Here is a 15,391-nt window from a genome sequence, read left to right on the forward strand (position 1 = left end):
GAGGAAGAGGGAGCATCTGAGAGGAAAGGATCAAAGATGACGAGAGATGAGCCTAGATGTGTCCAGGAGAGATGGTGCTGTGAGCAGCCCCGGGAGGTGGGAGAGGAGATGTTTTGAGGAGAGATGTCACTGTCTCTGTGAGATGCCTTGGGAGCCATCAGTAGGACATCCAGATAAAAATGTCTACGCGGCTTTGGGAACTAAAGCTCAGATAATATTTTGGGGCTGGAATTTGGGTTTAGGCATCCTCTCTAAAGCATTTTAACTGTGAGGTGGATGAAGTCACCACCGAAACTCTAAGTCTAAAGAAAGAAGAGAGAGGGGAGTGTGTGTGCGCATGGCTGGGAGGGGAACTCCCCTTCTCCCCTCCCCCCCCTCCTCCCCCCCCCCCCCCCCCCCCCCGACAGCCCTGGTCTCAGACCTGCCTGTGGGAATACCCAGACCTACCACATCTCTCCCACTAACCAAAACCAGTCCCCAGGATCCCCGGCCACCATCTCACATCTCGGATTTCAGGGCGGCTCAGGGGTTCTGAGCCAGAAGCCCCTTAAATGAGTGTCTCTCCACGTAGACAAGAAGGACAATGTGTCCCTCACAGTGTAGGTAGGGTGTAGTGTGTCAAACACTTTCCCATACTATCTTATCACTTGCTCCCCACCACTCTCCTAGGAGGTAGATGCAGGAATTCCATCTTGACATAGAAAGACACTTGAGCGGAGGGGTCAGTGACTTGTCTAAGGACTTAGAGGAGGCAAAGCGGCATGAGAGCCCAGGCTTGCTGGCTTCTGGCCTGGGGACCACCTCCCTCCCTCCCTCCCTCCCTCCCTCCCTCCCTCCCTCCCTCCCTCTCTGCCTGGTGCCCCTCCCACACATACCTGGCCCCCACAGCTCCCAACGCTTGTCGAAAACCCAGATCCACCTTGGAAGAGTCTTCTGTCTGTTGGAGCCTGAATCCAACTGCAGGCTCACCTCCACTGCCCACCTCCAGCTAAGCCAGCAGCACGCTCCTTCCAGCACGCAACCCCCCCGCCCCCCACCCGGCATCCTGCTCTCCCCACTTCCTCTTCACAGCAGCTAGATTCATCCTTTCAAAACATCTATCTGTCTTGCTCACAATCCTTTCCTGGCTTATGACAAAAGCCCAAGTCCCTCCTGCAGCCCCATCACCCCGCTGACACCCTCTTTCCACCCTCCTCCCATTTCACTCCCTCCCTGCACGCCAGCCACACGAGACTCCAGCTGCCCCTGGGTACCAAGCACACTCCTGCCTCAGAGTCTCTCCCCTTGCGTTCCTTCCTTCTGGGATGTTCCTACTTCATCTTGTCATGTGACTCTCTTTTCCCTTGTTTCAGGTCTCTGCCTGAATGTCACCTTCTCAGGGGTCTTCCCCGACCCTCTGATCTAAAACAGCACCTGTCACTCTAGCCTGCCTTGAGTCTTCTTTTTAGCTCTTCTGAGCTCTTATCACATCCCCCATTAATGTGGGCAGAGCTTTGTTTCATATATATATATATATATATATATATATATATATATATATATATATAACATGTTAACTCAATATAGCTAAAGTCACTGACCCCTCTGAGCTCAAGTGTCTTTCTATGTCAAGATACTTTCTATATACATACATACTGGTATGTTTTTATTGATTTCTGAGAGGATGGGTGAGGGAGAGAGAGATAGAAACATCAATGATGAGAGAGAATCATTGATCAGCTGCCTTCTGCATGTCCCCCACTGGGGGTCAAACCTGCAACCTGGATATGTGCCCTGACTGGGAATCGAACTGTGATCCCTGGTTCATAGGTCAACGCTCAACCCATTGAACCACACGGCCCGGGCAGAGCTTCATATTTTTTGCTGAGCACACAACAGGTACTGGGTAGAGAGTTGTTCAGTGAAGAAGTGAATGAACGTGTGGCTAACCCGGCTCAAAGGTGAAGATGCTGACTCAAGGTCATGTAGGGCATTCGTGTGTGAGCCCACAGGACAGGGACCCAGGTAGGCCTTGGTCTCTGCCTCAGATGGAGCCTGTGTTTGTGCTCAACTGCTCAAGGAAGCCCTGAGCACTCCCAGACACTAATCCTGGGCAAAGAGGGTCCCCACAGAAATCCATTTCAGAGCCTCTTGCCGCTCCCTGCTGGCTCCAGGCGCCCAGCAGCTGGAGGAGGGCTGCGTGAACCTCAGAGCAGATGCCTGGCTCTGGTTGCACAGAGCGGCCCCTGCCTTTGATTTGCCTGGCCTGACCCAGACCGTTAGCAGGTGACAACGTAGGCTCAGAAAGACGGATGTAAGCTCAGCCCCCGGAGAAACAAAGAAGATGCAGTGGACTCTGGGAGCCCAGGAGGTTCGCCACAGCCATCGCCAGCACCTCATAAATATCCGCTAAGTGCTCACATGGAAGCGGGGCCGGTGGGCAGCAGGAAGCGAGGATTTTCAGAAAAATGTCTTTGCTTAGGATGGAAGCGTGTCCGATGCTATGATCTGATCTGCAAAAAGCAATAACATGGTCCGACAGATGCCAGGCTCTTGAAATCTCTCATCCTCGACACCGAAGCTTCTCCTATCCCCTGAGTATTATTGATTAAGGCATTTTTCATGCAAAAGGTCCGTCCGCACTTGAGATGAGAAAACCAAAGCAGAGGATACAATGGGGGCTCTCTCGGCTCACGGACTAGATTCATGCTGTCCGTGCAGCGGCCACTTAGCCACGTGTTGCTTTTGAGCGCTTGACATGTGGCTAATTCAACAGGAACATGTGCGCTCCACCTGTAATACCCACTGGATTTAGAAGGCTTATATGGGGAAAAGAGTAAAATAGTTCCTTCATTCTTTTATATTGGTTATACTGAAAATATTTTAGCTATATTGAGTGAATATATTTTAATGTATTATTAAAATTAATTTCACCTCTTTTTAAAAATTTTAAACATGTGGCTGCTAGAACATTTAAAGCTGTACGTGTGGCTCACATTCTACTTTGCGTGCACAGCACTGGGCTAGCGTAGTTTGGACCGTGCTGTGGTTCAGAGCGACTTCTCTCCATGTTCACTGATCACATGGGATTCTGAGTTACGCCTTCACGTTTACTGAGCCCCATAGATGCCTCCGAGAAGCTACAGTGCGCTTCCTCCTTTTTCTGTTTTGTTTTAATAATCCTCACCCAAGGATATTTTTTCCATTGATGTTTTTTTTTTTTAATATTTTTTACTGACTTTTTACAGAGAGGAAGGGAGAGGGATAGAGAGTTAGAAACATCGATGAGAGAGAAACATCGATCAGCTGCCTCCTGCACAACCCCTACCGGGGATGTGCCCGCAACCATGGTACATGCCCTTGACCGGAATCGAACCTGGGACCCGTCAGTCCACAGGCTGACTCTCTATCCACTGAGCCAAACCAGTCAGGGCTCCATTGATTTTTAAAGAGAGTAGAAGGGAGGAAGGGGGAGAGAAAGAGACAGAGACATTGATGTGGGAGAGAGAACGTCAATTGGTTGCTTCCTGTAGGTGCTCTGACCTGGGCCAGGGATCAAACCTTCAACCAAGGCATGTGCCCTTGACCTGGAATCGAACCTGGGACCCTTCAGTGCACTGGCAGATGCTCCAACCACTGAACCACACCGGCTATGGCCCCTTCTTCCTTTTTATCCAAGGAGCAAGTCATTTGAACAAAGGTGCAGTGCGGGGACTGAGGGCTGAGGCGCCAGAGAAAGCCGTCTGGCTCCGCGGCAGGAGGCGCTCTTTCCTCCCCTCTTCCTGTGTGGTTGTGTCTGTTCCTGAAACAGCAGGGTCAAAGGTTCTGTGCTGGATGTAGACCCCAGCAACTCTATCCACACTGTGTAACTGGTCTGTGTGTAACTCCGCTGCGTCCTGTCTCAGCCACGGGGCTGGGGGCATCATCCGTGAAGGAAAGAGTATCGGTTTATGGGGAGGAGACGCAAGGCCTTGCTTGCCTTGTGTGCCTGGCCTGCAGGCCCTGCGTTCCGTGTGACTCTGCCCACCGGGATGTGGATGCCCTTATTAGACGCCTAGACACTTCACGCTTCACATACAGGAAGAGCAACCTCACACGCCCTATAACTCCTGCTCTCAGGCCTTCCGAAGGGGCGTCCTGAGGGCTGAACCTTGCAGTGTGAAGCATGTCACACATACCTGGGTGGGAAGCTGGCTGCAGGATTCCCGAGAAGCTATGAGCATCTAATCTATTATGTATGGGCCTTAAATTAGGGATGAGGTCAGTGCGATGGCTTTATTATGGGCGATTTCCTTTCTTTTCTTAAAATTTCCTTTCAACTTGTTTCATCTTCTTTTCAAAACCAAAAAATCATCTGCAGATATCTATGTATAGATCCTATAGGAATCCTAAAGACAACACAGATTTGCTTAATTAAAAAAAAACTTTTAAAAATATGTTTTTATTAATTTGAGGGAGAGAGAGGAAGGGAGATGGATAGAGAAATAGAAACATGATGAGAGAGAGACATGGAACAGCTGCCTCCTGCACACCCCCTACTGGGGATCGAGCAGACAACCTGGGCATGTGCCCGGACTGGGAATCAAACCGGGGACCTCTTGGTTCATGGGTTGATGCTCAACCACTGAGCCACGCCAGCGGGGCAAGATTTGCTTAATTTTGCACAATGTGCACACATTACATGGAAGACACACATGACAGGTCCTAATGTAGCTGTGTGGCCTGGGTTAGCCTTGAGACTTCACATGATCTGTGTGAGTATTGGGCATCCCCTGATGGTGAGCCCGGCTATCGCTTTGTGGAGGGGTTGACATCCCCTGAGTGAAGGTGCCCTGAGTTCAATGGGAAGACAGAGAAAATGTTTTAGTCGAAAATGTTTTTAGTCTTTGGGAGAGGTCTTTGAAATCTCCTTTTATTCAAATACTGAAGATTTCTCATCTTGTTTTAAACGGCTTAACAGTTTGCAAGGCTGACTGTTGGAAGTCAGTATTGGTCTGTGTAAAACAATGTTCCTTGAACACGCAAAAATAGGACCAGAGGGGGACGGAGCTTCCGTCCGGGGGTGAAAATAAAGGGCCAGGCTGCAAGGTTCACGTCCCCATTCCCGTGGCCTCCCTGCCGTGGCCTCCCTGCCGTGGCCTCCCTGCCGTGGCTTTCTGAGCCGTGGCTTTCTGAGCCGTGGCTGAGATGGACATGCTCCGAGTTAACCTGTCAGAGACACCACCTCCTCCCTGCCCTATTGTGGCCGCCCCAGCCCTCCTGTCACCTGTCGCAGTGCTGTCAGCTGCCGGTGGGCCCCAGCGTGTGCTAGCTATAAGTGCGGGTCTCAGTACAAATCCGCGGTGGTGTAGACGGGCTGAATGGCCGAACCTCCTCCCTCTGTCTGTGCTTCTCCTCCCCTCCCTCTTTTTTTCATCCGGCTCCTTCACAGGTGCCAGCTGCCTCGGTAAAGAGCAGCCTTTGTGCTGTGCTTCACCTGGACACCCCCCCTCCCCTTAGCAGTAGCTGTGGAGCCCAGTGGCCACACACGAGGGGGTGCTGCCTGGAGGAGGCAGAGGGGCTGAGAGCATGGGAACGGAGGAGCGTGTGGCTCCCTTCTCTCCTGAGCCGTCGGAGCATGGCTGGCCTGGCAAGGTCAGCTGTCCAGGCTGGGGGCCAGGCTTCTCCCAGAGGCCACCCCTGTGCAGACCCCAGCCGAGGGGTCAGAGGCTGCGGACAGGGCCGGTTCAAACAGGGCATCCTGCCCAGCTGGGGAGCAGGTGTGAACACGGGGGCTGAGGAAGGGGAGAGGAGGAAGCAGACAGATGCGAGTTTCTATGGGATAGGAAGTAAGGAGGTTCCGAGCACTGAGCAGTTCCCAGGAGTCACCCAGCAAGAGAACCCTGGCCTTGACCATGGTTCTGATATTGTCTTCCAGGAGCGGGTGCTCCCCTCCTCGGTACCCACCCCCCAGCAGGTGCCTCTTCTTACCAGGCACCATACCCGGTAGCTTTCACCAAATGTTCTCTTTTTTCCAACTTATTTGTCTCCACTCTTGGCACCAGGACTGGCCCTGCCGGAGGTGCTAAGTGGCCATCATTTCAGGGATTTCTGAGGTTCTGTCTTCTCACCTCTGCATGGCAGGGGTCAGTTTGGGGCTCGGAACCCCCCCGAGGCCTGGCTGACGTGGGAAAGAATGTTTTGAAACTCGCCTCCCCCGGGTCCCTAAGGGGAGAGCAGCCCACAGAGCAGCAGCTCTTCCCCGGTCACGCTGGCCCTGGACAGACAGCGCTCTCTAGGCTGAAAGGTGTCGTCCCTGCCCATGGCCTCGCGCTCTGGCTTCCTCCCCGGGAAGTGTGTGCTCGGGCAACCCCACCCTCTGCCACGGAGTTCCCAGCCAATGAGACGCTGCTCTCTTGGTTGAAGGCCAACTTAATCCTCCCACTTCGGCTGCACTTGAGTTGTTTCACAGTGAACAAGTATGCTGAGAAAGGCTGCCAGGCCCTGGTGGCTTGGTGCGTGGTGCATACGTATGTGTGTGCATGCATGCACCTGGGTGTGCATGCATGTTCTAAATGTACATGCATGTATGTGTTAGTGTGCATTGGACGTGCATATATGTGTATGCATATTGGTGTATGCGTGTGTATGGGTATGTGTGCATTGGGTGTGCATGCATGTATTGGGGTGTGTATGTATGTGCAAATATGTGCACTAGGGTGAGCATGTGCGTGCATGCATGTATGTGTTGGGTGTGCATGTATGCACATGTGGGAAAGAATGTTTTGAAACTCGTCTGTTGGTGTGTGCATGTGTGTGTGTGCGTGTGCACATACCCTCACAGTTAGCCATGAGGAGCCCAGTGAGCTTGGCCATGGCCCTGCTCAGACCCAGGACCAGGGTCTTTCAGGGACGGCTTCATCTCAGGCCAAGTCCTTAAACTGCAGAAGCCAAAGGCCAGCCCCTGGTGAAAAGTCCTGATGAGCTACTGCCTCCCTCGCACTGCCATGGGGACATTAAGCCTTCAACAGTCTGGGTTTCTGACGGCTGGCTCTTGGTTCTCTGCCTGGAAAAACAGTAGGCGAATAGTAAAACCTTAAATTCTAACATGTGTAAGTTATACATCTTATTTTCATTTTCAGCCCATGTTCCCCTCTGTACGACATCAGGAAAAAATTACCGTCTGACTTCTAATATCTCAGTGGAGCATTTATCTCCCAGCCATGATAAGTGATCTTCAATATTTTTTTCCTTTCAGATTAGGAAACAAATTCATTTAATTTTCTTTATTGAATGTGCTCAGTCTCCCCGGCCGCCCGCCGCCCGCGTCCCCCCGCAGGGCGGTCCCCGCCTCTTCTGCGTTCGTGGCCGGGCTGCTCTCCCTGTGAGTGGAGCTACTGCCACCGCCTCGCGAGAGGAGCCGGACCCCATCTGGCAGCGCCCTGCTGCGTGGGGCCCCGTGATGGTCAGTCCCCGACCACAGCAGAGTGAGGGAGGCAGCAGCCAGGCCTTCCGAAGGCCGGAGAGGTTGGGCAGCCAGGCTGGGCGGCTGTCATCTGAACCTTATCTGAACTCCTGGGTCTGAAGGCTGGTCTGGAGCTCTTGAGAGAGCTGGCTGGTCTCCCGTGTAGAAGAATCCGAGCTTCCTGCTCCGTAGACCCGCAGCTGCAGCCTCCTCTTGGCCTGGCTGCCTGCGTTGGTCCCGCTGCTGCCGAGTGGCGAGTGAAAGCTAGGACAGGGCTGGATGCCACTTGCCCTGGGCACATGGAGAGGGTCCATGACGCTGCCCTGGGGTATGTGGCATGTCCTGCCAACCTGCTCTGGGCGCCAGGAGGCCACAAACTCGGATCTCCAGATGGTTGCTTATTGCTGACTGAAACCAGTGAGCAGCCTCTTGCAAAACCTCAGGGGCTCACTGGGCTACATACTCTGAGACCAGGTTGAGTATTTGGCTCTGTCGCTGATGCACCTCTACGTGCTTCCCCTGTGAGTGTGGTTCCAGGGCTGGGCAACGCCAAGGCCGCAGCCTCTCTATATCAGGTTGAAGTTCTTGGATTCTATTCCTCCTTCACCCAGCAGCCAGCTCTTCCGAATGTGCATTTTGATGGAGAAGCTTAACATTAAAGACCCTGCTGTCACCTGTACTAGCTCTGTGTCCCTGGCCCAGTCACCTCGCCTCTCAGTTGCCTTAACCATAGCAAGGAGCTATTAACCCTTGCCAGGCCTATCTTGGAGGGTTATTGGGAAGTTCAAATATAACAATGTATGAAAAATGTGTTGACATTATATGCATGCAATAGAAATAATTCGCTCAGGAAACATCTATCGCTCATCCCCTGCACAAGGTTCTGTATAAAGCTGGTGATAATCTACATCGAGGTTACAAAAAGGTAATGTCACCATCTCGGGAAACTCCCTCACCCAGCAAGGGCCTAGGGCACCTGTCAAGTTAACAGAGCATGACAGTCCTAGGACCAATGCAGACACACTATGGGAGCCAGGTGTAGTCTGCCTGGTAAGAAGGTGAAAAGTGTCAGCTGCAGGCAGGTGGGACCTGCAGTCCTGTGCTGAGAAGTCCAGACTCTAAGGGCAGTAGGAGCTGCCCAAAGTTTTTAAATATGGTAATTCCAGGACCAGGCTGGGATTGGAAGAAAACTCTGGTGGCAGTGTGGAGAATAGAAATAAGGTGGCAATGTCCAGCTGGTGTGGCTCAGTGGTTGAGCGTCAAGCCATGAACCCAGGAGGTCAAGGTTGGTTCAATTCCTGGTCGGGGCACGTGCCAGAGTCGCAGGCTTGATCCCAGTAGGGGGTGTGCAGGAGGCAGCCAATGGATGATTCTCATCATTCATGTTTCTCTCTCTCTCTTCCTCTCTGAAATCAATAAAAACATGTTTTGAAAAAAGGAGTAAGGTGGCAGCAGCAGCATCCTCACCATCCTGCACCAGGTGGGGCTGGGAAATGACTCTGGTTGTCTGAGCCATTGGCCAGGGTGAGCTCCGTGCTGTGGGGACCACAGTGGCAATGATGACTTCCTGGCCTTTGTCTCTTCTCCATCTAGGGAGTCTCCGGTGGACTGCAGCGTCAGCAAATGCAGCAAGCTGGTTGGTGGAGGCGAGTCCAATGCCATGAACTACAACAGCTACATTGACGAGAAGAACGGCCCCCCTCCTCCCAACATGACCACGAACGAGAGGAGGGTGATCGTCCCCGCAGGTACCGTGGGAACCAGGCTGCTGGCTGGCATCCATGTCCTCACTCTCTGGGCGAGGAGGTGAAGGGCAGGCCTGTCCCCAGGGCATCTAAACTTTTACCTGATGCCCTGGTCTCTGTGGAAATGATGTGCTGCCTTCCAAGAACCTGTCCCCAATGTCACCAGATCCCTGAGTGCAGATCCCAGAAACCTGCCCTCAAACAGATCCCATCACAGACTCGGTGTTAGTGCCTGGACCCTAGGGTGAGGCCAGCACAGAAAGCAGGAGCCCAGGGAAGCCCCAGGCGTGCCCACCCTCCCTGTAAGGAGCAGAGTGGCTACAGAGGTCTGCCGAGCCCATCGGGCATGCGCTCCTGGCATGGCATCCGCAGGGTCCCACCTTCCCAAATTATAGCCAGCGCTTTCCGTCTCAAAATAGAAATAACTATATTTAACAAATGGAGTGCCTTACCATGTGTGCAGCAAGTTATGTCATTATGTAAAAATAGCCTATTTTTCCTAGGTATTAGTGCAATTGGGTACAGAAAATAAAATCATTGTTTGAGCCTTCCGTGTATTGGCTGGATGCTTGGTCTCGGCCAGACCAGCAAGCTCAGCCGCCAGGTCCAAAAGGGAGACTGAAAACTGAACCGAGTGGGGTTGGTGCCAGGTAGAAGGAGCTAGAACGTCCAAACCTTAAGCAACGTGAATTATAGGGCAGAGATTAAGAGTCATTTGACCAAAATAACTCTACCGAAAAGGCAGAGCCCCTTCCATTTGGAAAAATACAAACGCAGTTGTGTGTGAGGCAAGGATTAGACAACTTTTTGAGGAAATCCAACGGCTGTTGCTTCTTGGTCTAGAAGGTGTGGCTTTGTGTGGGCCTCTCCTCCCAGGCCCTTTGTATTCATTTTCCATGGGAAGCTGTGTCTCCCCATCTCCTGGGACTGCAGCTACACCCAGGTGTGCTGGGCCAAGTTCAAGGGGGGGAGGGGTGGGGACCCGTGGCCAACGGGGATGTGTTTGTGCCCTGTAGGACCTCAAAGTTGCTCACGAGCCTTTTAAGTTTCCTTCTTCCACAAGCACGTGAGCTCACGAAGGAGGAGAAGGAGGAGCTCCGTTGATGAGCACTTTGGGGTGCCGGGCACCATTGAAGTGCTTCACCCACATTGCATGACCTATGTCACTTCATGCGTGATCTCCTCCAAGATCCCAGCTGGGACTGTCTAGCTCAGGTGCATCTATCTGTCAGGTCCAAGAGAAGCGTGTCTTCTCCCTTCACATCGGAAGGTGGCAGACAATGGAACTGCACTGCCGTGGGCATGGGGGCCTCTGTGGACTCCCCAAGGCCAGGCCAAGCCTCACCAGGCCTCTGGTGGTTTGGTATTGAACTCCCCAGCCTCGCCAGTGGCCAGCATGGGAAGGAGAGCTTGAGGACTGAAGGGTTAGGAGAAACCGAGATTGCCTTAACCAAATGTGTACATTTCTGCAGACTCTTTTGGGAGGGCACAGGGAAAAGGAACAAAGACTGCCAGAGTGCTTGGTTGGCCCTTCAACTCTAAATTGGTGTTGAAATATTTTCAAAAAGAATATCGAAATGTCGGTCTTCAGTAGGCCAAGGTAACTATGGCAGTAGTAATGAAAACGGTGTAAATTCATATCAAGGGATTTTTAAAGCACTAGCTATGGATTGTCTTCCCTGCTTTACCTTTGGCTCAGTCTTTAGCCATGACCCTGAAACACTGTGGCTTCCTCCAGGCCAGCCTGCTGGGCGTGAGGGGAAGTTTCACTGGGCAGGTCCACAGATCAAGGCAATAAAACATCGGTGGAGGAACCTATTGCATTCACGGTGGGATTTTAAGTCAAGTGTAAATGAGGACCCTAGTTAATCACCAGGTCAGGTCCAAGTTCAGATAGGAAGAAACTGGGACCAATCATCCAGGAAATACATTTGGAAGAGGTTAGCATGATTCAGAATGGAATATTTAGAATTCATTGGGCTCTAAAGGGAGAGAAATAATACTGTGACAGAGCCCCAAGCAAGGGAGGAAATACATACATTAAATACATGGTGTAGCATCGAATCTGAGGCCTTGCATGCTGAAAATGAGCCAATTAGAAGAAGCAGAGAAGAGCAGATAAAATAATATGTACATAATCCACCACCTCAGCCTCCTCCATTTTTCTCTAGAATTCTGAAATGGTGCAAAATTATTTTCAGTTACCAATGGTCCATGCCCAATTGTTTCTGACTTATACAATGAAGCTATAAAAAGAGCTCTGGCTTTTGCTTAAAGGCAGAGAAACTCACAGGTGCGTTCAGGTAGCTTTGTGAGAAGAAAAGAGAAGAGGCTTTGGGCCAGGGGGGACCCACCCACCTGGACTAAATGAAGTCCTAGGGAGACTTGGATCGGGAATACCCCCGCCCCCGCCCCCTCCTCGCTCAGATACAGCCATTTTGTAGGATTTTCTTGATCAGTGAAAAACAGGACATGTGGAGCAGGGAGCACACTCCAGCCTTCCCTCTCCTCACTCTCCTCTTTCCATCCCCTCCACCTTCAGCACACATGCAGCAACCACCCCATGCAGGGGCCGCTGCTGGGCGCTTTGCAAAGCAGACACAGCCGCTTCCAGCCCAATTCTCACATGCAGTGACCGAGGAGAAGCAGGGGACCGTGCCAGACCAGGGCAACGGCAGAAACTCTGATTTCCATTTTTGCCCAGACTCTTAGGAGAGGGTGACAGGGTTGAAAGGTGGCACAGATACTCCTCCCAAATAAGCCTGCCAATCAAAGAGGCCCAGTAGAAGCTGCGGCTGACAGCTGACATACAGTGCCCAGTCTCCCTCCTCCTCCAGGGCCTTCCTGGACACTCCACGTTTACACTAATGTCCTCCTCTTCCGGTTGCTTCAACTACCACCACAAAATCTATTGCTTAACTCGGTGCATTCCTGCCTGAATGCTTCGTGTGGACAGGTCTTTCATGAGTTCTAGGGCCATGTCATTTTCTTCTTTGATGAGCATATGTAAAGTGTTTTGGACTCACTATTAATTGGTTGCCAAGTAAGAAGATGGCTTCCAGACTGTGCTAGGTGGTAAGCGCTAAGGGCCTCTATCAATGGGACCTGCTGGACTCCCCACCAGCACTCAGAGTGCACCCCCGTGTCCCCCCACCCCCCCACACACTCCTGCCTGAGAAGAAGTCATGCGGGTCCTACATGGAGGCGGCCTCAGTCCTTACATTATTATGTCCACTGAAGGGCTAAAGGTTTCTCATCTTTGCGGACTTAAATATCCTAGAAACGTTTGGGGGATGATCTGGTAGAAATTTCAGCACAGCTGTCTCCAAAGGGAGAAAGCGCAGGCTGGTCCATGTTAAGGGCTAACACCACGGGGTTTGCCATCTGCGTGCACAGATGTGTTCTCTCTGTAGCATCTGAGAGCTCGTGTTCTTCCATGAAATCAGTGTTCTCCCGGGGCAGCTGGTTTCGCTTGCCAGAGACGCTGGGCCCTGGTCGCTGGAACTGTGTTTATTTTCACTTGGATGCCACCATTTCTCAGGCAAAGGCTTCAATGGACTTCCCAGGGCTTTAAAGAGTGTCCTGTCAGGATGTGGAGTGAGGCATCTGAGACCCTCCCCAGCGTGCTAAGTGGTTCAGGCAGCGCCAGATGCTCTGGACCAGATGCAGTTCTGGGAGGACCATCTGGGAGGGAACCCACTTTCCAGTGAGCATGTGGGGTGGGGCAGGGAAAGAAAGGAGGAAGAGGGAGAGTGGGGGAAAGGGAAAGGGAGATTGGAGAGGAGAGAGACAGAGAGAGAGAAGGGGAAGGAGGGAGGAAGGAAGACCGAGAGAGGCTGCCCAGGTTTGGGGAAGCCCTGGCTGACAGGCCTTGTCCTCTGCAGACCCCACGCTGTGGACGCAGGAGCACGTGCGGCAGTGGCTGGAGTGGGCGATAAAGGAGTACGGCCTGATGGAGATTGACACGGCCTTTTTCCAGAACATGGACGGCAAGGAACTGTGCAAGATGAACAAGGAGGACTTCCTCCGAGCCACCTCCCTCTACAACACGGAAGTGCTATTGTCACACCTCAGTTACCTCAGGGAAAGTAAGTGCCTGTCCTTGTCTCCTTCTGGGGAGGGAGTCTTCCCCCCTCAACCCCGGAGGGTGCAGCCCAGGTCCCCGGGGCTGGGGGAGACCTCTGCCTGGCCCGCTCCCAACCAGACTGGCTTCCCAGGGAGCCAACCCGGGGAAGGAAGCTGGGTCCCCTGCCATCGGTGTACGTTGGGCAGAAGCTGTAGGAGCTGCGGGTTTGGGCCATGAGGTTACCAGGGTCCCATGGGCTCTAGCAAACCCTGCGAGAGGGCTGACCCAGGCCTGGGGTGGCAAGGGGAGTAAAATGAGAAATGGAGAACAAGTAGGGAGCTGTGGCCCAGGGGGTCTGCCCGTGGCTGGCCACACATGTCCTGTGAGAACCCCTTCCCAGAAATACCTAGCCCCATAATGACAAATACACAGATGCCTGGCTCGTGTTGTCCTGAGCCATGATTTAGGGTTCCCACAGTAAGTCTAGATCCATGGATTTAGGATTTAAGGATTTGAACCTATACACATTCAGTTCCTCTTATCTTTGGGGTCACTCCAGAGCCTCTTAACCCCGCCTTCAGGGCTGCCACTTACACCCCTTTCTTACTAAGCAGGGAAGGGGCAGGTGCCGCAGGTCGGCGAGGCCTGACACAGCCATTAGGAAGGCGCTTGGGAAAGGGAGAGTTTACAGAGAGAGCGTGCAGTTGCCTGTAGGATTTCTCCACGATGGGGGTTCACTAGCACCAACAATTCGATACAAATGTCATTTGATATGCGCTATACCCAGAATTCTTTGAGGCCCGCTAATAACCTTGGCCAGTGGTCGGCAATGTTGACTAATGAGTTTGCCGACCACTGCTAAGGCATTACCCTTACCCAGAAGTTTTGACTTCAGGTTAAAGACATTAGTACATTATTAAAATGTTTTTTAAGTGTTTTTCCCTAAGGCAGTGGTCGGCAAACTCATTAGTCAACAGAGTGGCAAACCGCGGCTCGCGAGCTGCATGTGGCTCATGAGCCACAGTTTGCCGACCACTGACCTTGGCCTTAACTCTTCACCGGAAGTCCAGGCCGGGTGGTCTACCAATGGCCCCAAGAATGAAAGGGCTATTCTGTGGCCTATAGGACGGTAGTGATATCGGGAGTTGACTCTACAGACAAACAGATGTGGGCTCATCCTACGAGGAAGCTTTCTCACAGCCAGCCCTGCCCAGGGACAGACTGGCCGCCTCCGCAGACAGTGTTTGCTGTCAGTGGCCGGGACAGCTGGGAATCTCGAAGGTGCTGAGGTTTGGAGGGAAAGGGTTTGATGATTCTCAAGCTCCATCGAAGCTGAGATCCTTGGACAGGGCCTCCGGGCCGCCTTTCTCATCTCCTGGGCCCTGGGGTGGTCGGTTCTTCATTTGCTCTGCGCTGTCCAGCGGGTCTTCACTCTCTGTCTTGTTCGGCAATAGAGCGCTGCGTGGACTGGGGCAACACACGCTGGCTTCCAACATTAAACATGTGAAAAGTGCCTCCGGGAGTTTCCACCGGTGCCCCCGGGCTCCTCGGTCACCCCTCCGAGGCGTCTGGCATCCAGTGGGGAGTGGGGGGTGACGCCGTATATGTTACCACCAGAGCCATGACCTCATGTCTGAGTCTTGCGGCAGCAGGAGGTCAGCCCGAGGCCCAGCCATTTCCAAAAAGGGGGCAACGTTCCACCCAGTTTTTTCCGAGCATTGGAGAATGAGTGTTCTCTAACCATCTCTATTTCTCAGCACTTCAGTGTTTATAGACTTTTTTAAAAATAAGGTCTTTGCACAGAACCCTGCAACGAATGATGCTAGCTAGGCAGGGCAGGGGTGGGCGTGGGCATGAGACGCAGAGACGAGCAAAGTGAAAGCACTGGCCAAGCCTGCCTGTGTGCTTCTCCCCACTTCAGTTGGCAGGAGGCCAGGACTCATGGTCCCCTTTCCCCCTTTGTGGGAGAAGAGATGGACCGAAGCAGCATGGGCCCATTCATGCCATGTGACCCCCAGACCCCGCTTTCTGGCAGGTCCGTAAACAACCCACATCCCTACTCAGACTCCCTGTCACAGAGAGACCCAAGCCAAAGGCCCTGAAGTAAGACCAACATCTGCTCCAAAGGGCCAGGAATGTGGTGAGCTGGCCATTGGC

The 15,391-nt window shown here is 52.6% G+C and overlaps 1 protein-coding gene across 4 annotated transcripts in view; it reads left to right on the forward strand.

Annotated features, from left to right (window-relative positions):
• FLI1 (Fli-1 proto-oncogene, ETS transcription factor) overlaps positions 1-15,391 on the forward strand; it is a 126,099-nt gene that overhangs the window by 71,196 nt on the left and 39,512 nt on the right. For all 4 annotated transcript variants that reach the window (XM_079762585.1, XM_079762586.1, XM_079762588.1 and 1 more), the window contains 2 exons: positions 9,017-9,171; positions 13,053-13,256. In XM_079762585.1, the coding sequence (XP_079618711.1) occupies positions 9,017-9,171; positions 13,053-13,256 (359 nt within the window). The remainder of the gene's footprint in view (positions 1-9,016; positions 9,172-13,052; positions 13,257-15,391) is intronic.

Source organism: Cnephaeus nilssonii (assembly GCF_951640355.1).
Source record: "Cnephaeus nilssonii genome assembly, chromosome: 22".
Classification (NCBI taxonomy): domain Eukaryota; kingdom Metazoa; phylum Chordata; class Mammalia; order Chiroptera; family Vespertilionidae; genus Cnephaeus; species Cnephaeus nilssonii.